Here is a 22,568-nt window from a genome sequence, read left to right on the forward strand (position 1 = left end):
GCCATTTCATTTTTACACCGCTTACATCCTCTCATTTCTCCGGCGCTGGCTGGCCAATTTTAATTTCTTTTCTTTTTTTTTTTCCTCTTGCTATAATCTTCTCACATTCTTGCCAAGCTTCTAAACTCCAATGCGCAAACATAATGAAGGTAACCTCCCAATATGCAATCCGTTATTCGAGACATCAAGATCAACCATATTAACACTTGTGGCCTAAAGGACGGCCTAAAGGACGGCCTAAAGGAGGGTCCAGACAACTACAACGATGCCGTTGCTTGCATTAAAGCCTACCAGAGGGAAACCAACTGTATTGCCTGAAAACTCACGATCCAAACTTCCAGGCTGTTGAAAAAAGTGGGAAAGTTATCCAGCGCTTCAACTTTATTTCCCACACCTTAGCTGTAGCTCAATAGGGTAGTTAGTCCACTTATAGAAAAGATCAACTACCACACACTTGAAAGGAGCAGTAGCAATAGTTGCAATATAGATTACGACATCCCATATATGGAGTTTCCTTTCACTGCTTTTATGAAATATATTCCAAGTGGGTATCAACTATTAATTTACATTTTCTGAGAGGAGTCTGTGCATCCTTTGGTATAGTACAATCTTTTTCGTCATGCAAAGTCGTAAAGCCAACGCCGATGCCTCCCAATATGCGTCCTAACATTACATTAACCAAAACTTACAACAGCCGTAAATTGCCTTCTCTCCTTCTCCCTCACCGTAGACAGACTTAACTAGCCTCCGGAGTATGCACAACTTCAAGACCTTCCTTGTCATCTCGTATCTTCACCTCGGCTGATTGGCCCATCTTGAGTTCGCCTCTGATAATCTTATCGGCAAGCCCATTGCTAATCTCGTTGGTGATCAGCCTATTCAATGGCCGAGCTCCAAACTTTGGTTCGTAGCCGCGCTCGGCTAGCCAGTCTTTGACCTCGTTTGGCACAGAAAGAGTAATTCGTCGGTCGTCTAGACGCTGCTGGAGCTCCTTGAGACGGATATCAACAATCTCGCGAATGGCGCTCTGCGCTAGCCGCTTAAAGATGATGAAGGAGTCGATACGGTTCAGAAACTCTGGTGGATAGGCAGACGAGACGACATCCATGACGGCCTGGCGAACTGACGGATCAATGTCGCCATTGGCATCCTCCTTGTACGGGTGTAAGTGATCTTGGCCGACAAGAATATCTGCTCCCAAGTTGGATGTAAGCACGATAATGGTGTTTTTAAAGTCGACCTTGTGGCCTTGGGCGTCTGTGAGATAACCCTCATCGAGAACTTGAAGAAGCAATGCGGAAATGTCGCGATGCGCCTTTTCAAACTCGTCAAAGAGGAGAACAGCATACGGCTTGCGACGGACCGCCTCCGTGAGCTGTCCCGCATCGTCATATCCAACATAGCCGGACGGAGCGCCGATAAGTCGAGAGATGGTGTGCTTCTCCTGGAACTCCGACATGTCGAACCGAACAACTGCAGATTCAGTCGAAAAGAGGAAATTGGCGAGCTTCTTGCACAACTCCGTCTTGCCAACGCCGGTCGGTCCCAGGAAGAAAAACGAGGCCAGGGGGCGATTGTCGCCGCTCAGACCCGCGCGCTGGAGCCGCACAGCATTGGAGACGGCCTTGATGGCATCTTCTTGTCCCTTGACAGATTCCCGCAGAGTATCTTCCATGTGAACCAATTTTTCAATGTGGCCCGAGGTGAGTTTTGACACGGGAATGCCGGTGATGCGAGAGACGACATTGCCAATGTCATCGGCAGTCACCGAGTCATGGATGAGCGTTCCATTGGCATCCTCTTGTTGCTCCTCTTTGTCAGACGGCAACTTCTGCTCAAGACCGGGAATGACGCTGAATCGAAGCTCCGAGGCTCGAGCAAAGTCGCCATCCCGCTGCGCTTGTTCAAGTTCAAACCTGGCCTTGTCAAGCTCCTCCTGCACCTTCTTGACCGAGTCGATTTCGGATCTCTCCTTGTCCCATCGTGCATTGAGCGCCGAAATTTCGTCATAAAGCTTCTTCAAATCGTTTTCCAGCTTTTCCCTGCGCTCCTTGCTCGCAATATCCTTTTCCTTGCGTAAACTCTCCAGCTCGATCTGAATCGTCATGATTTTATGGTCCAGCCTCATGATGTCTTCAGGTTTGCTTTCGTGCTGCAGTTTCAAGTGGCTGGCAGCCTCGTCCATGAGATCAATGGCCTTGTCTGGAAGGAATCGATCGGTGATGTAACGATTGGACAAGGTAGCAGCGGCCACCAAGGCACCATCGGTGATTCGTACACCATGATGTACTTCATACTTGTCCTTGATACCGCGCAAGATGCTGATGGTGTCTTCTACGGTCGGCTCACTAACAATGATGGGCTGGAAGCGTCTTGCGAGCGCTACATCCTTCTCAATAACACGGTACTCTGCAAGGGTAGTCGCACCGCAGCATTGGAGTTCGCCACGAGCCAGTGCTGGCTTGAGCAAGTTGGAGGCATCAATGGAGCCTTCTGCTTTGCCCAGTCCTAGAAGAGTGTGCAGTTCGTCGATGAAGAGTATCACCTGGCCTTCTGCTTTTTGAACTTCGTCCAATACCTTCTTGAGTCGCTCCTCGAAATCGCCCCGGAACTTGGCACCGGCAATCAACGAGCCAAGGTCCAGAGAGATCACTCTTTTGTTCTTCACACTTTCCGGTACATCTCCGCGAACAATGCGCAGTGCCAGTCCCTCCAAGATCGCCGTCTTGCCGGTTCCAGCATTTCCGATAAGCACCGGGTTGTTTTTAGTCCGCCGTGAGAGGATTTGAATTGTACGCTGAATCTCGGCATCTCGTCCAATGACCGGATCAAGCTTACCATCACGAGCCTTGGCAGTCAAGTCGATGCCGAATTGTTCCAGCGCAGGCTTCTCCGGCTCACCTCCCATATTCATTCTATGAGTTCCTCCCGGGGGCTGAGGACGCCCACCGGCAATTGTTCTTACTGTTAATGTTGGGAGAAGACGTAGTGATGAAGCTCCAGAGAGCAGAGGCCGAATAGCTGGCCGTATAAGCGCTGACCTTGAAGCTCTGCCAGAGGCTCCAGCAATGCGCTGGGCCGAGGACAGTAGCTGTCGCCTAGCTTGCATTGTGATGAATAAAATGAGTGTAAAAATGCGAAAGCAATATGAATTAGCAAATATTAAGAAAGAAATTAAAAAAGAGCGCAAACGAGAATCCCCTCGTATTTTAAAGTATAAGAGAATAAAGCCAGTGGCGTTTTGAGTTTCACTTTCTACGGCCCATCAGCCCATCTTATAGCAGCTTCGCGATAGCTACAGCGCTTTCGAGCATCTTCGGCCGCCATCGGTCCAGCGCGCTAGCGCCTATCTTATCAGCACGTGCGCTGAGCCCCATGCCCACCGATAGGCGGGAATGGCTGGTACGTACCGCCGCCGTAAGCGGTTTAGCTTCTGAGGGTTCACATTTTGCTTCCCACAAACTCGCTAGCGGCGCTCACAAAGAAATCCAACATTTTCCGTTCGGGTGAGCATCACGAACGCAGTCTTCCTCATCCTCTCCACACCCCATACCAGACACCACCCGAGAGAGTCAACATGTCGGCCAAGCCCACGACCAAGCAGTTCGGGAAGTCGACCCGGGAGGTTCCCGCCTCCGCCGACCAGGCCAAGAAGTGGTATCCCGCCGACGACGACAGCGCGCCCAAGAAGGTGAGTTTGTTTGCCGATGCATCGTCATAAAGAAGGAAGAAGAAAGGGAAAAGGGAAGAAAACAAAGCCTCTGGTACCGATGTCTGCTTTGCAAGGACGTGGCGATTCGAATTGGGAGGAACAACCTGGATTTGCCGGATATGCGGTTGGCAGCGCTTGGGAAACTTGACGCTTGGTCATTTTTCGAACATCATCATCTATCTGGCGACAACTACATACAAAATCCTGCAACGACTACACCACTTCTCCCAATTGCGATCAGACTCGGCACCAGATGGCTTTCCCCTTTCTTCTATTCCTTTGCGACGATCCGACCCATCTGGGGAAATCACACACACAAAGGTCGCGCTAATACGGTTGGAAATCACAGGTTCGCAAGTCTGTCCGATCTTGGGCTCCCCGAAAGTCTCTCCAGCCCGGTACCGTCCTGATCCTCCTCGCCGGCCGCTTCCGTGGCAAGCGCGTCGTCCTCCTCAAGAACCTCGACCAGGGTGTTCTCCTCGTCACCGGCCCCTTCAAGATCAACGGTGTTCCTCTGCGAAGAGTCAACTCCCGATACGTCATCGCCACCTCATACAAGGTCGACATCTCCGCCCTCGACGCTGCCAAGATCGAGGAGATCTCTCAGCCCAAGTACTTCACCGCTGAGAAGGCCAAGGAGAAGGCCTCCGCCGAGGCTTTCTTCAAGCAGGGAGAGAAGCCCCAGGTACGTGCAAACCCAAGAAAAAAAGATACACACGAAACCAGAAAATTCGAAATTTCATAATGTGTGTGTACGTGTGTGAATGGAATTTGCTAACGGGAAATTCGCAATTACAGAAGAAGGAGATCAACAGCAGCCGTGCTGCCGACCAGAAGGCCGTCGACAAGGCTCTGCTTGCCAGCATCAAGAAGGTGGATCTGTTGGCCAGCTACCTCGCCAGCACCTTCAGCCTGCGGAAGGGTGACAAGCCCCACGAGATGGCGTGGTAGATTTCTTTTTTCTTTTTTCAAACGAAACATGAATAATTAAAAGGAAATCAACTGGCAGCTGTTGGGGGGATGGGGGGAGTTTACACTGGGGTGTGTTGGTCAAGATGCGGGTTGTAGAACGGAAAAAGGGTCTCCGAAATTGGGCTGATTTGGCCAATTGCATTTGGAAGTCGACGGCATCGGTCACATCTTGGCGTCTGTAATCAGGTTTTTACAGTCAAAAAAACAACAACGAGCATAAATGATTTTTTTTTCCCTTCTACCCAGGGCTTTGCTGGTAAAAAGAGTCTGTGAATGGCAAAATGACAGTGTATTGGCTTACTCAATTTTAATTCCACACATCCCAAGAACAAAGAAATACGCCTGCAAAGGCCATATTGTGCACAAGTGCTGTAAATTGACGTGTATTTGCCGATGTGTGTTATCATATGCTCCACATGCTTTAAATAGCTCGGCAGATCCTCAGTAAAATCTGAAATCAATGTGGCTACAACACCATATAAACCCGGCTGGAAATTGCTTTAAATGCCATCTTGGTCATTCTTGAGTAAAATGTTTATTTACAGCTATAATACTAGACCGTCACAGCCATACAATACATCTCTTTGCTTTCTTCAAGGGTATCTGTATTTCCCAGACAGGCATGCATATCGCTCTATCCCCAGTACTCTAAGCAGCAAATTTTAATTCTTCTTGTCTCCTTTTTACAAGTTCCTGTCGGACCAACTCTCAATCATTCCCAAAAGCGTAGCATCATAGTGCTTAATCGATACATTACCTGTGGTCGTATCCAGGGTAGTGTTGGCTTGGATAAAGACCTTGCGGGGCTGCTTGTTGTCGAGAACGACGTTGCGAACCTTTGTGCCCCAAAAGTCAAGGCCAACATTGCTCATATCGAGGTAAAATTCGGATCCAGTCTTGACGTCGGCGGTTGACTTGTAAACGTGAAGCTTTTGAAGGTAATCGGCAACGGCTATAAGAAAGGCGAGTTCAGTCACTTGTTCAAAATGGAGAGCCATATGTAAAACTTACCCTTGCGGCCAGCCGTCAGAATCTTGGACCTGTCCAGCTTGATGGTCAAATCAGAAAGGTCGTCCTTGGTGTAGTCCAGTTTGCAGAAATCGTCACCGGCCTCGAGGAAAGACTTGAGAATGGAGAAGCGGGCCTGGCTGTGTGCCTGTCCCCATTTCTGGCTCTTGGGATCCCACATCTCCAGAGAGGCAAGGCCGGCACGAGCCATAGAGAGGTAGGATGCGTAGAGGACATCTCCAGCAGGGCCGCTGATATCTTCAGATCCGTCTCCAAACCCGAAGATCTTGAGAACGGGGAATTCGCAGCTGAGGTACATGGCAACCAACTCCGCACGACATTCCTCATACGAGGCAGCGATGGGTCCAAAGACTGAGCCCCAGGTCTGGCCAGGCTTGTACCAAGTGGTGACGGGCTTTTTATCGACGGGGCTAACAGGGGGGTTCTCCTTGTCGAAGTTGTAGACTCCAGAAGAAGTCTCCTGCAAAAGCTTACCACAGCCGTGACCTGAACAGATTGTCAATAGGCATATCTAAGTTGAAACTGAAGTAACACTCACCCGTAAGTTCGTGAAGTCCAACTTGGACCTCGAAAGCGGCATCGCGGTTTGCCTGGTACACTTCCAGATCTTCAGGGCGGATGAAGGGAATCTTTTCATTAGGGGCCTTGGCACTGAGCACATTTCCAAGAGAGACGTTCTTGAAACCTTCAGTTTGTCGGATATCATCGTAGTTGGGACTAAACCTTGTTAATAGACAGAAACGGTCACTTGAAAAAGATACTGTGCTTACATGTTGATACCGGCAGGGATGCCGGAGTCTGGAGAAATTGTCAGCTCTTATATACACATGGCCCATGCTTGATATCACTGACTTGCAAAAGTCATCACTTCCAGTGATGTAAAGTCGGGAGAGAGAAACTTGTCCTTTTCGAACTCTTTATCCCAAGGAAGTAAGGGGATGAGGGAAGGCGAGGCCTCAACGAGTTCGCCAAAAGCACGGGTTCGCTCCTCTGTTAGCGATTGTTAGCCGGCCATATCGAATATTAGCTGGTACATGTGATCAGATACGCACGGTTAACCACTAAAAGTTATGTTAGCAAATGGCATAAATGATACATGGTAAAATACGGGTATACCCACTGGAAGCGAAACCCTCCCATTCTCCACGAACACCGGCAGGGTCACGATACGTCTCGATGAAGCCAATGTTGCACTCAACGCTGGGGCCCTTGTCCTTGATCCAGAAGCGCTGGCTGTCCTTGAATGCCTCCAAAGAACCAGTCTCGAAAGATTTGGCGTAGGCCAAGTGCATGTTCTTCTGGTTGTCATTCTCCGCGTTGGCCGCAGCCTGCTTGATGTTGGCAGTGATGTTCTTCATCTCATCAGCGTAATCACCGTAGACCAAGCTAATGGTCTTGCCCTTGAGAGGACCACTCTCAACGGCGAATTTCGTCTCTTTTCCAACATCGCCTCCTTCGGCGGGGACACTAGTAACAGCGGAAGCTATGAGAATGTCGAAACCATCAGCGGTCTTTCGCAGTCTGGTGTTCTCAGGCAGCAGTCTCTTCTCCTCCATCCAGGCTGAGACAGCCTCAATCTCGGGCTTGGTGATGCCCTTTGAGTCAGGATAGTAGGTTGTCATGTGGCCAGCATCTAGGAATCCGAGGTGCATAGAAGCGGGATCTTCGTGGCTGAAGATGGCACCCTTGGTAGCCTCATAGAATTTCTGAGCCTCGGGAGATGTAGCGGCCAAAGCAGCAACGGTCTTCTCAGTGCATCTGGGGATGAACTTGGCGTCTCCGAAGCTCTTATAGTTGCCCATGTTGCCGAGGAACATGCCGGTATACTCCAGGAAGAGGTTCAATTCCGACTCCTCAACGCCGGCCTTCTTGGCCAACGCATTCCAGTCGCCATTGGTCGACTTGTGAAGGGTGATGATCAAGTCATAGATGGGCTCTGACTCGGGCGAAAGCTGACGCAAGACGATTCTGGAACCAGCAAAGGCAGCCCTAGAGAGGTGTGAATATCAAGCACACGCTTTATACAATTGCAGCACCGTCACTGCCAAGGGAAGCCGGAAGAAACGATGGAGATGCAACGTACTTGCTGATAAAGTGAGCATAACGCTTCTGCTGCTCAGAAAGGAGGGAAAAATGCTTCTCAATCTCCAGGCGGACGACGGTGGGTGGCTGATCGGCCAGATAGTGCTTGAGCTCCTCGGGCTTCATGTTGGCTGTTGATGAGGCAAACCAGGATCGTGAAAGGCGAGGCGAGAGATTGCGCTTGAGAACGGGATGCGGGCGTTTCAAAGCAGCGATATGGACTCTTAATGAAGGCGACCTGCGCGAGATGAGGGGCAGCAGAAGTGAAGACATCAGGCCAGCGCACATGCGTGGCTGGAGCTTAAGACGGCCAAGGTTTCTCGTCTACGGTACGGCGGTTGCTGGCGGCACGCAGCGTGTGCCAAAAGTTCTTTCAGTGAAGCCACACAAAAACTGCCTAAAGCAGCTAGGGCCAGTGTCCAGCGAGACCGCCTGTAAGCACTGTGGCTTGGCGGGTGGTTACGCAAGGCTGTCCCACTAAGAACTGCTTAGGAGACGGAAACTAGCACATGAGATGTGAGATGTGCGTTCTCTTGCTGAGCTAACATTTCTAGCGTACCTACGATGGGCAGATGCATGCAGAAGCTATAGCTTAAAAGATACCCGAGTGTATTTGCATCTGCCAATGTCCGAGCACTCAGTCTTCTGATTCCAATGCCCTGTAAACCAAGCTGCTAAGCTCCAGGGTACAGGGCATTGTGCCTGCGCCACAGGCGGGGTACCTGATCGGCTCAGTGGCCCGTCTCTTGGAGGGTGGCATGGCGGGGTAATCGCGGCTTTGACACAAAGAGAGGGGGACTTTTGACGGATTCTGGTCAAGTGGTTTCAATATTGCTATTGGTGCCTACCTGCCTATATGATGCATATATATGCTTCTACTACAAAGACTATTCAGTCGGTTGATGGTCAAGTTTTCAGGGTTTCAAGACTGGGCGTGACGGCTGCATCTATACCAATGCAAGGAGCACACTAGGTTCAAGGGATTCGAATCGACTGATTTACGCACTGGAACTCGGAGCAAGGGAAGGAAATTCTGCCAGCGTCATTATTGCCATTGAACACCCAATCGTCTGATTCTCTTGCTCTTGCAAGTAAGACTGCAGAACCCTGGTTGCCAAGCCCCTTCCACATTGAAGAAACAGGCATCGACATTAAGTGAGAGCTGGGTGGGCATATCTGCAACGTTGCGAGATAATTCTCGCAAGCAAACCCAGGGGGATGGCACCAAGCATGCAGAGAAAAGGAGAGAAGAAAAGAGAAAATAAGAGGGTTCGCCGGTGGCAAATTCCGTACGCAAGCTTGCATGATATATACAGAGTAGGCATGGCATGAGCCAATGGACATTGGACACTGGCCCGAAGCCGTAGGTGTGGTCGTGTGGGTAAGGCGACCTTTCAATTTGCTGCAGCTCTCCAATCAGCCACGGCAATCGGTTTACACGTCGGAAACTTGTCGACAACTCTATCTGAAACCTGCTGATGGCTGATAATTCCGACGGCACGGTTTCCCTCGCACGACTGTTCCCCTCTCAAACTCACTTTTATTTTGTTTCCTTGTATGTGAAACTGCTAGCGGCATATCGCAATGTTGTTAATTGCCCTGGATGTCATTCCAACTGTTGGATTGGGGTTGACGGCAGTTTCGAAGAGTTCCCCGTGTCTAGCTCATAGCTGCCATGCTAGCGGGTAGTTGTTAGGAAAGCGCCTAAAAGCCATGTAGCTGTAATCGAAGCTATTCGCCAACAAAGACCGTAAGCGCGGGAGAAAGGTGCCGGTGTCACACAAGGCTGCTTGGCATTGAAGCTATACTTACAGAGCAAGACTGGGCAAACGGAGTTGAGCTCTATTGCATATTGCTCTCAGCCCCTGATCATGCTTCTACAGTAACAGCCTAGCGTAACCCGACTGGTGGAGCTCAATTTTCCGGAGAGGCATTGACAACGCCCTACAGGGGGCACATAATGCTCAAAGGATGGATTAAAGAAGATATAGCAATAGTACTGCTACTTTAGTTATGAATCACCAGCTCGCCCACCCAAAAAGATGATGTCTTTCAAACTTTTTTTTTTCTCTAGCTCCTCCCCGCGGAATAAGCAGACACACTCCCGTTTCGGTCTGGTCGTGAAAGCAGAGCTGCCCAACGGCTGATGTACGGCTGCTTTGCATCGTGCACATGTGCCTAATAAAGCTCCGTTCTGCACCTCTTTAGTGTGAGGGCGCGCGCTTCTTTCGTATCGACGCCCCTCCCAAAGGTCAAACAGCCGTGAAGCAACTCGGTCCGGGAATTGAACATTGACGTCCTTTTCGGCCTAGCCATTTCTCGTAACAAAAAGAAAAGTCGACATTCGTATCACCCACCTTGATCTCGTACAGCTCACCTTGCCCCGTTTTTTTGTACACATTTTGCACGTCAGCTGGAGAGGTTCGTGACCCCCACGTTCTATCCCCCTCCAAAAAGTGGCTTTTTTTTTTTCTTAGGAAGACGGACAGAGACACAGCGCGACAAAGAGAGAGAGTAAAAGCTAGGCGGGCCAAATTCGGCGGATTCCCCTTCTCGCATCCAATGCAATGGGGCTGAGATGCATCGAAACGTTTTGAGACCGGGTCTAGGCTAAGGGCCACTTGACTCGCTTTTTAAATGGGGTGCCGGATGCAGCTGGGCGTCTTCCCCGAGTTGCTTCATCACAGCAGAAACAGCGGACTCGGCGGGAGTGCCTGCTGGCTTCCGCGGGTTCAGTAGGCCGGACCCCAACACTTTTTCCTTTCTTCTTGTCTGGTGCTTTTTTTTTCTTCATTCCTTGGTGTTTACTGTCCACTGGGGAGCGGTCCGGAGATTTTGTGGCTCTACCCGGTTGCTGCAAGCACACTATCGGGAGTCACATGGCCAATAATGTTTTTCTTCTTACCAGCATCTGCTTGCTACTTTTCTTACGGAGCACGTTTATAGTAGACGTTATTGCATTCCCCCCCCCCTGCTGCCTGACAAACCTGTATATCGGAAACGTTGTTACTGTGACTGTCATCTTTACTCGCACCCGCTAGGTGGTATTCATGTGTTCCTCTAGGATTGCTGCTGTCCGGTACTGACTCAAAGCTTGCATCGTTCCACCAACCTCAGCAGTCGCATGTATCCCACGTAATGTACATGTACTATTTGCGTGCTTATCCCAAGTACTGCTGCCTCGACCCGGCATTCTGGAACTCTGCCGATACCGACCACGGTGCAAGTGCAGCCTAGGACAAGTCGGCAGTGTAGGTGCATGCATCCGACGTGCTCTATCGCGTTACTGGCCGTAGGTACCGCCAGTGCTAGCCCGTAGCGGTAGCACTACTTGTACATGCACCTACACCTTGTGCCAGCCTGCTACAGTATCTGCCCTACCTCAACCTCATCTGTCTCATATGCAGAGTATTCCTACTCTGGCCAAGCAGGCAGATCCTACGACGCTCATCCGGTGGGTGGCATCATCGGCTCAGAGCAAGCGAGAGTGCAGAGTTGCACAGAGCCACTGCCGTGTCTTGTTTGAGTCGGTGTGACCAGGAAACGCTGTCGAGGGCGGTGCCGCAGACAAGGGCGCCAGAGCCTGCCGTTCAGCCCAGGCCAGGATCACTTCATGCCGCACATCACGCAGCAGGGTTTGTCCAGAGCCGCGATTGGCACGAGATGCTATCATCCCGCGTAATGTACTGCTACCGCACATCATCTCAGCCCGCATGCCGCCACGCAGCAAGGCGCAAATGGATCGGCAACCTATCTGGCGGCATGATGTACCTACCGGTAAAGTCACCATGCAATACAGTGAAACTCTATCCTATTGTCCAGCGGCAGCTAGGAGCTGCAACCAGAGGCAAAGATGTATGGCATAGGCTATTGATTCAGTGAGAATGCGAAAGGACGGTTGAGGAGATGCCTTGCGGCTGGAGCTACTTGAAAGTTGAGGCGGCTTCTGATGCTTCCCCGGACGGCCATAACCAGCGCTCTCTTTCATTCACCGACCGGGGGAGACGGCTATTGAACTGGAGCTGCTAGCGCCCCTCGAAGCCACTGATGCACATGGCAAAGGCACAGGCACCGGGTAGCTTTTCTAGCGCTTGGCAGTACTCGCTACTACTTGATGCGTGACAGAGGAGCAGCACAGCCCGTACTCTGTACCCTCCAAGCCGCCGCATGGACAAGTCTCAGTCTCCGCAACGTGGCCCATATCAGAGGGCAATAGCCGACGGTCTAATTTGTTTTGGCGTGCTTTGCTCGTTTTCCCAATGCCTTTGGCGCCGAAGCCCAGTGGAGCCTGTTTGCTTTTTTTTTTTCAGTTTGCCTTTCTCCCTACCTCATTTTCAAGCCCTCCTTGCAGCGAGTTTTCAGCCGGCTTGGTCCCCAGCTGTGACCAAAGGGGGCATGTCTCGCCGTTGCAGCACCGTATTGAGTTTTAATTGGCTACATTGGCACGTGCCCCCCCTTATCATTGCATTGGATTGAATTTGGATTCACCGGTGCTGTAATCTTTTGTCTCTCCTTCTGTCTTGTCCGAGTCTTTTGCTGCCCAAGGTATCACACAAGCAGCAGCTCTTGCTCGCGATAGGTACCTACACCTTCCTACAGCGTATCGACGTCATCCCGACCTTCGGCACAGCCCACTCTCGTCCAGGCCCCTGATCTCTGACCTGCTCGCATGACTGGCTTGACAGGGGGCAGCCCCATGGCCGCCTTTAGAAAAAAGGAAGAAGAAATGGAAGAAAAAGCAAAGGGGCGCCAGGGAGGGGCGTGGACATGCAACGGGGAGCCCCCGGCGCTGTGGGCTCGAGGCCAAGTACCACTACCAGGACCGGCAACCAGCTAGACTCGATGGAGTGACCCCAGCCTGGTGTCACCGTTGGGAATCTCGTCTTTTTCGGTTTTTTTCTTACAGGCAATAGTTTTTTCCCTCCCACACGGCAGCGGCACAGCCCAATTTAAAAGGAAAAACCGGCGCTTTGGTTTAGGCTCCTGTGCTCCGCTCCCACCCCAGCCCGCAATCTATCTTCCCTTCCATGGTGAGGGTGTCTGGCCCGTCGTAGCTGATGTGCATGTACCTGTACCTGTACCGTAGCCGTCGAGAATGCCGGTCCCCGTTCCCCATATAATCGGACTCACCACTGACTCTCTCAGCACCAAGGGGCTACCTTGTTGTATGAGATTGCCTGGGCACACCCGGATCCATCCATACGGAGCGGCGGGAGTAGGTGGCGGCTTGCTATTAAAAGGTTGCCTCTCTCCTCCTCATCGCCAACCTTATTTGAAGCTCTCCTTGTCAAGCTTTTGTTCTTTCCCTCTCCTCCTCGCGCCTTCCTCGTCGTGCTCCGCAAAACGGTGTTGCTCTACTCGTTCCTCTTTGACGTCATCTGCATTGATCGATCTGCTTCAAGCAACCTTCATCTCCTTCTAGACTCAAAAGAGGCTGCGCTACTCCAGCTTTTCACAAGCATCCACAACATCCACAACCGGCCAGGCTTCTTGTTTGTGCGTGGTGACCCAAACTCTATCTATAAACTACAACATCGGCCCAAGCCTCTCTCGAACATTGCATTCCTCTTTTGCAATTAGACAACCATATCCACCACCTTTCTTCAGCAACCTCGAATTCTCTTCTCTCCTCCCACAAGATGATGTCCTTCGATACCGCATGTGCTGTCCCTGGCCAAAAGCCACCCTCTGCAGCTGCCCTCGACATCCAGACCGTCACCAACGGCACATCTCACAACACGGAGTCGCACTCGGCAACCGCCGCCGGACAGGCCGGCACTCACACGCACATCTGGCTGGTGACCGGCCCAGCTGGATGTGGCAAGTCCAGTGTTGCAGAATATCTGGCAAACGCTCTTGACATGCCCTACATTGAAGGCGACTCGGTATGCTGGCCGTATCTTCCCCTTGTGCGACGCTGACAATCATGCTGACGATGCTCGCAGTTCCACTCCGCAGCAAACATCGAAAAGATGAGCAATGGAGTTCCTCTGACCGACTCTGACCGCTGGGACTGGCTGACGTCTCTCCGCGATGAGTCAATGCGTCAGATCAACGAGGGCCAGACCGGCGTTGTCCTGACCTGCTCGGCCCTGAAGCGCAAGTACCGGGATGTCATCCGCGTGGCCGCCTATTACGATCACCACCTGCTTATCCACTTCATCTACCTCGATGCCTCCGAGGAGCTGCTTCTTCAGCGCGTCGCCCAGCGCCAGGGCCACTACATGGGAGCAAACATGGTGCACAGCCAGTTCGAGGTTCTCGAACGACCTACCAAAAACGAGACGGACGTCATCTCCATCGATGTCAGCCGGACCCTGGGCGAGGTCAAGGAAGACGCTCTTGCCAGGGTCATTGAGACGATGGGCAGAGCCGACAACGATAACCAATAGAGCGTTTGCTTGGACCACTTTCTCTTTTCGTCTTTTTTTCGTTTACTTCGGGTATAGAGGCTGCCGCATGGTCTCAGCGTCCGGGCATCTACAAAAAAATTGTCGTCACTTTTCTTTTTCTGCGGATATGCGACAATGGGGTATTCATGACACTTGTTTTTTCTTTTTCGATCTAGATCTTTTTTTTCAGCTACGGAATTCTGGAGGAACGGGCCAGCAATGGCGCCAACTTTGCATCATTTCTTTTTTTTGCTTTTTTTTTTCCTTTTCCTTTTTTTCAAATTGATTGGCGCAGGGATCTATCTATTGGTGCACTTGGATGTGGAGTTGGGACTCGACACGAGCCCGGGAACTAACAACAGCTCGGTCAGCAGGCAACAGGGATGCAAGGGCAGTGGTTGGAACAAACGGTTGGGCATGAAATTCACTCTGCTAGCATCTGACAGGCATCGAGCGGCTGGGTCGCACAAGCAGGTCATTTCGCAGTCCCCCGTTGCAAGTGGACTCTGGTGTGTTGTTTCTCTTTTGCGGGCAAAGGAGTGGAGAAAGGGAATGCCTACATGCTTGGCAGTTGGATATCATGATCGCGAACGGGAAGTTATATAATAGGCATACGCAATAAATGAATGAAAAATCTGTATTATATCAACAATCTTGCCAACAACGCGCGCTCTGACTGCATGATTCCCTGTTTCCGAACCCCAGCTCTTTGAAAAATGTAACTCTTTACTAAACAGAGTAAGCAAGAAGGGATCCAGAAAGGAAGAGAGGGATTCCTGACACATCCACAGCCTTTTGCTTTTTTTTCCTTTTGGAGACGCACTGCATAAGAAAGAATTCCCAAACCGGGGAGGGAATCCTTTTCGTCATTTCTCACTTATACGGCCCGCCACTAATGCAGATTACAGATTACAGATTACAGATTATACAGTGGTTCATGGTGTGCGTGCCTCTCGTTCTCCTTTTTTTGTCATCTTGGGCGTTGGGCATTGCCACTAGCATCACCGTCACGGTCATTGTCATGAGACATGGTCGCGCCAACGCATACGGAGGAATTAGGTGTTCAGCCGCTATTCATTTTAAATTACCTTCCTATTCTTCGGTGAACAACGCAGAGGTGCAGAATGGTCATGGGATGTTGGCGTCAGGTGAGAACCTTTTTTTTTTTTTTTTTTTTTTTCTTTTTTCCTTCCGCCAATTAATCAATATTATTTTTATGCAATTGTACTTTTGTAAGTTTGAAACTTACGCTAATGTATATTGTCTTGTCTTATATGCGTTATGTGTGGGTTAGGCTGAGACTTTTTTTGCTAGAGGTTGCATATTTTTTTCGGATAGCGGGATGCGGATGTGGGTTTTTGGCTCTTCTTTATTGAGGGGAAGGGAAGAAGGAAGAAGGGTTATGGCGTCATGTTGCGTCTTTGGGGACATGTATGCTGTTTTGCTTGCTGCGAACATGTGAGGGTTTTTGGAGGGGATGGGCGTGTGCATAAGATTGTACATGTATATATGTACTGGTTGTGAAGAGTACATTTGGGTGTAAGAGATGAGATGCTGCATCATTCTCACTTTTGTTGATGGGTGTATAACATAGGAATAAAGCATAAGTCTGAATTTCATATTTTTTTTTTACATTCAAGTTTAGTAAATACCTAGATACCAGAAACGAAAAAGAGCACATCTAAGAAAAGATACTCTAACAGGAATAATAGAAAGCCCATAACCAGGTCTCAGCATGTATCGTAACATAATCTAAAATCTTTACACGTCCCTCTCTCTCTCTATGTATATCATTCATTTCTTATTTCAGATTCACATGTATGGTTTACCTAAGATGCATAACCATGACGTCTGGCTCTTCGACAATGCGGCGAATCACCTCTGCGGCGCGAGCCATGGTGGCCCCGTCCACCACGCGGTGATCGGCGCTCCACGAAAAGTTGGTGATGTGCTTCTTGACCACGTTGTCGTTTTCGTCAAAAGCCGGCATGGCGCGCATGCGGCCGATGCCCAGGATGGCCACCTCGCGCTCGACAATGACGGGGCTGAGGTACGTGCCGCCAATGTTGCCAATGTTGGACACGGTGATGGTGCCGCCTGAGAAGTCGTTTGGCGTGAGCTTGCCCTGGACGGCGAGGTTCTGCAGGCGTACGAGCTCCGTGGCGATGGAGAGGATGTTTTGCGAGCCAACGTCCTTGATGACGGGGACGAGCAGGCCCTGGGGGGTGTCCATGGCCACGCCGATGTTGTGCTGGGAGCGCATGATGACGGAGGGCTTGTTGGTGGCGGGATCGATCTCGACGCGCGAGTTGAGGATGGGGAACTGGTAGAGGGCCATGGACACGGCCTTGATGATGAAGGGGAGGTAGGAGAGCTTGTTGGCCTGGCCGGGGGCCGTGGGGGTCTGGGCGAGGACCTTGTTGAGGCGAGAGCGGAGGTTGACGAGGTCTGTGAAGTCGACCTCGTCGGAGTAGAGGAAGTGGGGGATGTTTAGTGACCGCGTCATGGTCTTGAACATTTGCTGCTGGGTGTTTGTGAGCTGGACTCTTGTTTCCGTCTGCACGGTAGGCTGGCCGTGTGGTAGCGGCTCCAGGCCAAATGGCTGTTGCGGCAGTGTGGATGCAGATTGTGAAGAAGCCGGCGCGCTGGCGCTGGCATCCCTCTGCTGTACAAACTTGTAGATGTCCTCCTTCAAGACCCTGCCGTCCTTGCCCGTGCCGTCAATATCCAAAATGTCAATCTTCAGCTCCTTGGACAGATGCCGGACCGCAGGGGTCGCCAGTCCTGCCGCCTTGCCCTTCGGCTTGGGCTCTTGGCTGCCACCCGGTGCCGGCATATCAGCTACAGTTAGCTCTGGCCTTGACGACTCGGGAGCTGATGCTGAAACGTCCTTGCTCGACTCAGCCGCCTGCGGAGCTCCGGCGTCCTCAGCGCCTCCCTCAATGTCGATGTCGACAAACGGCTTCCCCACCTTGGCCATCTCGCCCGTCTCGTAGTATAGCTTCTTGACGACGCCGGAGAAGCGGCTTGTGATTTCCACAGACGCCTTGTCGCTCTGGACCTCGCAAAGGGGAGAGAATTCCTCGACGTGCGCGCCGGGCTCGACGAACCACTGGATAACCTCACACTCGACAATGCCTTTTAATTCAAAGTATTCGTTAGCACCATTGGCCCATTGACATGTTTTTCGCACCATCTTTGCCAAAGAAGCTCTCACCTTCGCCGATATCAGCCAACAGCACCGGCTTCACGGCATACAGCCTCCTCGATTCTGAGAACCACCGCGGGGAAGCAGCCGCAGGCGCTGTGTTCCCTCTTCCCATGGCCATCTTGCCCATGGCCTTGGAAGCCCCCCACTGCCGCCGCAGCACTCTCGATCCTCGCTGGAGAAACATGATTTTGTCTAGAGAGAAGAATTGAGGGGGTCCTGGTCTCGATTCAATTGAACGGCACAACCGGAGCTGCAGATCAAGAAAAGGAGTGAGAGGAGGATTGGGGAGAAGTCGTCAATTTTGATTTAAAATAAAAAGCACTTCGCCGACTCTAGACCCGGGGATTTCTCCAAGGCCAAGCGTGGCTTCAGTCGGCATTGCGGTTGAAGCTGGATTTGTAGCTGCCCCGCGGATAGCCGAAATCCTGGGGTGCTTATGCGGTTTGGAATTCGCTTCCCAGGCTCTTTGGCAGCAGCAAGGCGCTAAGCTGCTTTCACAGCTAGCAGCGCTTCGGCCATTTGAGCGCAGCTTTTTAGCGCTGCCGATGCGAACCCCGGAGCCGTGCGTCCTTCCGGGGCCGTAAAAAGAATGGAGCCCATCCAAATGGCCCTGCGAAAGCCCAAATTTTTTTTCCGGGGCACCCAGCCAAGAGAGCCGCCCGTGAACATTAAAACTCCCCCGGCGCGCCGCAAGCCATGCCATCATCGTCATCACGGACGCTGGAGTTGGCACTCAGTGGCCTTCTCCTCTCGAGCAGGAGATATGCTGCTGCTGCTGCTGCTTCGTCGTCGCCGTGCGCCCGCTGCCAATGGCGTCGCACATTTACCGCAAGTGCAGTGAGGGCCGCAAAGGCAGAGAAGCCCGCGTCGGGCGCCTCCATGGACCCCAAGGCCACCGTCGCCGGAGCACCGATCGATGCGCCTCGAAGCTACGGAAAGCGAGTAGAAGGAGGGTTTACGCCGAAGCCACTGCCTCGACCAATTGGCATGGCGCTGCCTCCCTTACCGGGCGAGAATACCGGCCTTGATAGTCGCTCGCTGCAACAGCGCAAAGAGGACTTTGTCAACTATGACAAGCATCTGGCGAGACGCAAGGAGCTGTAAGAAGCATTTCCATAGCCGAACTACACCTCGAAATACTTTAGTAAGACCGATTTGCTAATAAAGGAGATGTTGCTCAAATACAGGACTGCCAAAATATCAAGACCGTATTTCCGCGATTGGGGCAACCTGCAATACCACGAGGGCAAGTCCTTCATCTCCCCGCCCCGTCTCTTCAAAGCCGAACTCTCTCTCTTCTTCCCCAACCTCTATGGCCAAACAATCCTCAAGAAAGATGTAAACCCCCGCGACACCACCCCGCTTCTCTCCGGCAGAGCATCTGTCGTATCCATCTTCAGCAGCCAGTGGGCAGAGCGACAGGTCGAAAGCTTTATATCAAAGGAGGCCAATCCGCAGCTCCACGAAGCGATCGAACGCAGTGGTGGTGAGGCACAGATCGTGAGGATCAACTACGAAGATAACTCTGGCAAGGCTTTCCTTGTCAAGTTGTTTATGGGGTCGCTGCGCAGAAGATTTCCGGAGAGAGACTGGGACAAGTATTTTCTCGTGCGAAGAGGCATCACAGACGAGATCCGCGAATCAATAGGCCTCCTTAACAGCAAGGTTGGCTACACATATCTTGTCGATCACCACTGCAGAATACGCTGGGCGGGCAGCGGAACTAGCCACCCAGACGAATTGGAGGGTCTGAATAAAGGCCTGCTAAAGCTGGTGGATGATATCAAGAAGGAAGCATTGCTACCCGCTGCAGCGAGAGAGAAACTGCCCGGTAAGCCGCATCTGGAAACAGCCAAGAGTGTGTTGTAGAAATTCGGCATCTCTTCTTCAAGTTTCTGTGCCTGTATAGTTGGATGAAGAGCAAGAAGTAGTGCTATGGATCCTGCCATGTTGTACAAATAGACAAAAATAGACAAAAACCGCTGATACCCCCCTTTAACGCCAATGATATATGCGGAACCGGTGAATATTATTATGGTTCCCCTTTTCATCTCAACCAGAAAAAGACGATGAAGCACAGCGCGATAAATGTCCCCATGATGATCCCATCTCTCCTCTTCCTCGATGTTATGCGCCCAATTATTGAGTTGATGCCCGGTACCTTGCTCGCCGCCATGGTGATCCTTCGATTGATGTTCGCCAGAGTCTCCCTCTGCACACCGAAGCTGTCATTAATGGCATATGCTTGGCTAAGGACGCTGTCTGTCACATCGTGGCTTCGGTCGATGCGATTGCGTTCGTCCAGCATATAATCAGCCTCGGCAGCTTCTGGGTTGTTCGCCCGATACTCGTCAATGTCAGATTGGACGTTGGTCAAAAGATTGGCACGGTTGCGAGCTTGCTGAACTGTGGATCTGAGCCGGGTGAGGTCGCGTCGGTGAGATGAGAGCTTCTCTCGGAGCAGGGATAAGTTGTTCTGTTTGAGCGCCGATGTGTTGAGTGACGCTTCCGAATCGAGGAGTCGAGCGAGCTGGCCAATGACGTTGTCGCGCTGCAGCCAATGTTAGCTCGCATAGAACTGACATTTAGCGATTCGCGAAAACAAACCTTATCTAGCACCTCCTCTAGCTTTGCTTCTACATCACGCTCTTCCGGTGTTGGTTTGGCCGGAATATTCGCAGCAGCAGAGAATTGGGAGTAGGTATGAAACAAGCTCTCCGTCTAAAAGGGCCAGTCTCAGTCAGTAAAGGAGCTTATCCAACAATCGTTCCATGCTGGCTAAACTCTTACCTGATTCTCTAATGATCGTGCCTGTTGGCGTAGCTGGGCCCAGCCAGCATTTCCTGATGATGTGGCCATATTTGTCGGTGCAGGCGGCAAGTTGTATTAAGGGAGTGTCTGATGACGATTATGGGAACATGCGCTGAGATACGGGGATAGGCCGACGCCCGAATCCGCTTCCAGAGCCGGCGGCAGAATTACTCACCGCCTACCGTTGGCGATTACGTGAAAAGCACGGGACCTCGCACGTGAGCGCCTCTCGCTACCCACTTTCGACCCATAAATAGCTGGCCAATGAAAAATTACAAAGTCTTTCAATCTGGTGCACGCTCAGCCAAACCCTAGGGCAATTTTTCACCGACTCGGCAAACCCTCGACTAAATTCTTTTTGGAGAGTTACGAACCATCGCGACATACGGACGGGTCACGGTCGAGGCAAACTTTTACTACCCAACTCTCGCAAATCACATCACAGACTCTCAAGATGGTGAGTACATACGGTCGTTGCTCTGAACGATGAAGATACCCTCTTTAGATCACAAAAAAGAATACACGTCTCCCCTCTTGCTGGACGACGGCTTGTCCCTTCGATCTCGAATTTTATGCGCTGTCGTTCCGAGATGTCACATACGAAGTCGTCGAAACACCCCTCCTCATTCGTCAATCCGTCATAATCGCTCGCAATTTTTTATTTCCATACAATGCGTCGGAAAGCAGGGTGCTGATTATCATGTGTTAGTCGACGGGAAAAGTCAAGGCTTCCCAGCTTTGGGGCAAGAACAAGGAGGAGTTGGCCAAGCAGCTCGGCGAGCTCAAGGCTGAACTCGGCCAGCTCCGCATCCAGAAGGTTGCCTCTTCCGGCTCCAAGCTGAACAAGATGTAAGGAGGAATCTACCCCCCTTTTTTTTCGCTGTTTCAATAGTCGACAGTCGAACCAAGGAAGAAATTGTTGAGGCTAACGTTTTTTTTTTTTCTCTCAATTACAGCCACGACCTGCGCAAGTCTATCGCTCGTGTCTTGACCGTCACCAACGCCACCCAGCGCAACCAGCTCCGTCTTTTCTACAAGAAGAGCAAGTACCTGCCTCTCGACCTCCGCCCCAAGCAGACCCGTGCCATCCGCCGCCGGTTATCACCTGAGGACAAGGCCCGTGTTCTGGAGAAGACCAAGAAGCGCAACACTCACTTCCCCCAGCGCAAGTTCGCCATCAAGGTACGACAATCTTGAAGAGAGTTTTGTTTCAATATGGGTGGATATCCATTTGGAACGAAAGGAGGGGAAATTTCTTCTGGCAAATCGATTGCTAACTTACGATGAACTATAGGCTTAAATGTTTTAATTATGCTTTGGATTACGAATGGTCGTCGGGGTAGAATGGGGCATTGGGCGCAGCATGCTTTTTTCCACTTGAACACAAAAAGGGTTTGAATTGCATCGCATTGGCTCAGGGGGAATCCGGTCTGACTTGTACTTTATTTCCCGGGCTGGGCCTCGGTCTGGGACGGAAAGGCGTCCTGGATGGGCTTGCTAGGACAGCAGTCTATACCAACGAAAAAAAAAATGAGGTCACGATCAACAAAAAAGAAAAGAAAAACTTGAGGCACAAGCGGTGTTCAGGCTCTAATTGGACTGATTTCGATGAACATGTGTCTTGGTGCCGGTGATGATACCAAAATATGATTCTCTGTTTGCCTAAGGCTATATGAAACCACGGCAATACTTTGTCTTGTGTGAAGTTCCTGATACTGCTGCTGAGTGATCTTCTAACGACTTGAAATATTCTTACTCCCAACAATTTTGGACTCAAGATGGTAGTCAGACAGGAACTAACAGAAGTCACAGCCAACTTGGCTATTCCTACCAATACGACTGCAATATTCTATTATCGATATACAGAATGGATCACATTCATTCTATTTTTATGCCAGAAACAGTTATTAGCACCAGAGAAAAAAAAAAACCACGCACCCATCGAAGGGCGGCGGTAACATGAAAAAGAAACTCCAGTAAGCTCTATATACGGCCAAACGACTATTTTCTCACTATTACTTCCATACAGCAGAGTGAAGAGCTATTAGCCAGCAATAAAATGCCATATCATTGTTATCATTTGACACGGAAATTATCAATTCGCATGAGTCAAACACCCAGACAGCACACCCGCCCATAGATGAGCTGTCAGTTGGGCTGGCTCTCATTTCAATTTTTTTTTTCTCTCTAGAAACCCACTATCGGCCTGCAGTTCCCTTTAGTTACTCGTAAGTGCCTCACAGCTCCCGGCTGCATCCAATCAAGCAGCTAAAGTCGTCACCATTACAACGCCAAAGCGCAAATCATTCCCCTCAACACCCCACCATAGGACCTGCGTTGCTACCCCGCTAATTTTTTT

The 22,568-nt window shown here is 50.9% G+C and overlaps 8 protein-coding genes across 8 annotated transcripts; 4 read left to right on the forward strand and 4 right to left on the reverse strand.

Moving 5' to 3' along the window:
• Window positions 1-736: 736 nt before the first annotated feature.
• On the reverse strand, window positions 737-3,109 carry TrAtP1_007853 (uncharacterized protein; the record flags this gene model as incomplete). Its single annotated transcript, XM_014092666.2, has 1 exon — window positions 737-3,109. One exon carries the CDS (start codon window positions 3,107-3,109, stop codon window positions 737-739), a length of 2,373 nt encoding a protein of 790 aa, XP_013948141.1.
• Window positions 3,110-3,468: 359 nt separating this feature from the next.
• Window positions 3,469-5,046, forward strand: TrAtP1_007854 (60S ribosomal protein eL6). Its single transcript, XM_014092667.2, has 3 exons — window positions 3,469-3,691; window positions 4,062-4,397; window positions 4,511-5,046. The coding sequence occupies exons 1-3, from the start codon at window positions 3,578-3,580 to the stop codon at window positions 4,661-4,663; spliced, it is 603 nt and encodes a 200-aa protein (XP_013948142.1). The 5' UTR covers window positions 3,469-3,577; the 3' UTR covers window positions 4,664-5,046.
• A 321-nt stretch (window positions 5,047-5,367) lies between these two features.
• On the reverse strand, window positions 5,368-8,068 carry TrAtP1_007855 (uncharacterized protein; the record flags this gene model as incomplete). The annotated part of the gene is made up of 8 exons (XM_014092668.2): window positions 5,368-5,636; window positions 5,696-6,199; window positions 6,252-6,430; window positions 6,484-6,511; window positions 6,566-6,703; window positions 6,766-6,774; window positions 6,834-7,702; window positions 7,797-8,068. 8 exons carry the CDS (start codon window positions 8,066-8,068, stop codon window positions 5,368-5,370), a joined length of 2,268 nt encoding a protein of 755 aa, XP_013948143.2.
• Window positions 8,069-13,434: 5,366 nt separating this feature from the next.
• TrAtP1_007856 (uncharacterized protein) lies at window positions 13,435-14,187 on the forward strand (the record flags this gene model as incomplete). The annotated part of the gene is made up of 2 exons (XM_066113688.1): window positions 13,435-13,680; window positions 13,741-14,187. The coding sequence occupies 2 exons, from the start codon at window positions 13,435-13,437 to the stop codon at window positions 14,185-14,187; spliced, it is 693 nt and encodes a 230-aa protein (XP_065969775.1).
• Window positions 14,188-15,784: 1,597 nt separating this feature from the next.
• On the reverse strand, window positions 15,785-17,775 carry TrAtP1_007857 (uncharacterized protein). Its single transcript, XM_014092669.2, has 2 exons — window positions 17,405-17,775; window positions 15,785-17,325 (listed from the first exon to the last, which is right to left on the reverse strand). The coding sequence occupies exons 1-2, from the start codon at window positions 17,580-17,582 to the stop codon at window positions 16,013-16,015; spliced, it is 1,491 nt and encodes a 496-aa protein (XP_013948144.1). The 5' UTR covers window positions 17,583-17,775; the 3' UTR covers window positions 15,785-16,012.
• A 319-nt stretch (window positions 17,776-18,094) lies between these two features.
• Window positions 18,095-19,267, forward strand: TrAtP1_007858 (uncharacterized protein; the record flags this gene model as incomplete). Its single annotated transcript, XM_014092671.2, has 2 exons — window positions 18,095-18,498; window positions 18,586-19,267. The coding sequence occupies 2 exons, from the start codon at window positions 18,095-18,097 to the stop codon at window positions 19,265-19,267; spliced, it is 1,086 nt and encodes a 361-aa protein (XP_013948146.2).
• Window positions 19,268-19,445: 178 nt separating this feature from the next.
• On the reverse strand, window positions 19,446-20,257 carry TrAtP1_007859 (uncharacterized protein; the record flags this gene model as incomplete). Its single annotated transcript, XM_014092672.2, has 3 exons — window positions 19,446-19,949; window positions 20,006-20,119; window positions 20,189-20,257. The coding sequence occupies 3 exons, from the start codon at window positions 20,255-20,257 to the stop codon at window positions 19,446-19,448; spliced, it is 687 nt and encodes a 228-aa protein (XP_013948147.1).
• Window positions 20,258-20,512: 255 nt separating this feature from the next.
• TrAtP1_007860 (60S ribosomal protein uL29) lies at window positions 20,513-21,982 on the forward strand. The gene is made up of 4 exons (XM_014092673.2): window positions 20,513-20,666; window positions 20,919-21,058; window positions 21,166-21,391; window positions 21,504-21,982. Exons 1-4 carry the CDS (start codon window positions 20,664-20,666, stop codon window positions 21,507-21,509), a joined length of 375 nt encoding a protein of 124 aa, XP_013948148.1. The 5' UTR covers window positions 20,513-20,663; the 3' UTR covers window positions 21,510-21,982.
• Window positions 21,983-22,568: the final 586 nt, after the last annotated feature.

The sequence above is a fragment of the Trichoderma atroviride genome, chromosome 4 (genome assembly GCF_020647795.1).
Source record: "Trichoderma atroviride chromosome 4, complete sequence".
NCBI lineage: Eukaryota > Fungi > Ascomycota > Sordariomycetes > Hypocreales > Hypocreaceae > Trichoderma > Trichoderma atroviride.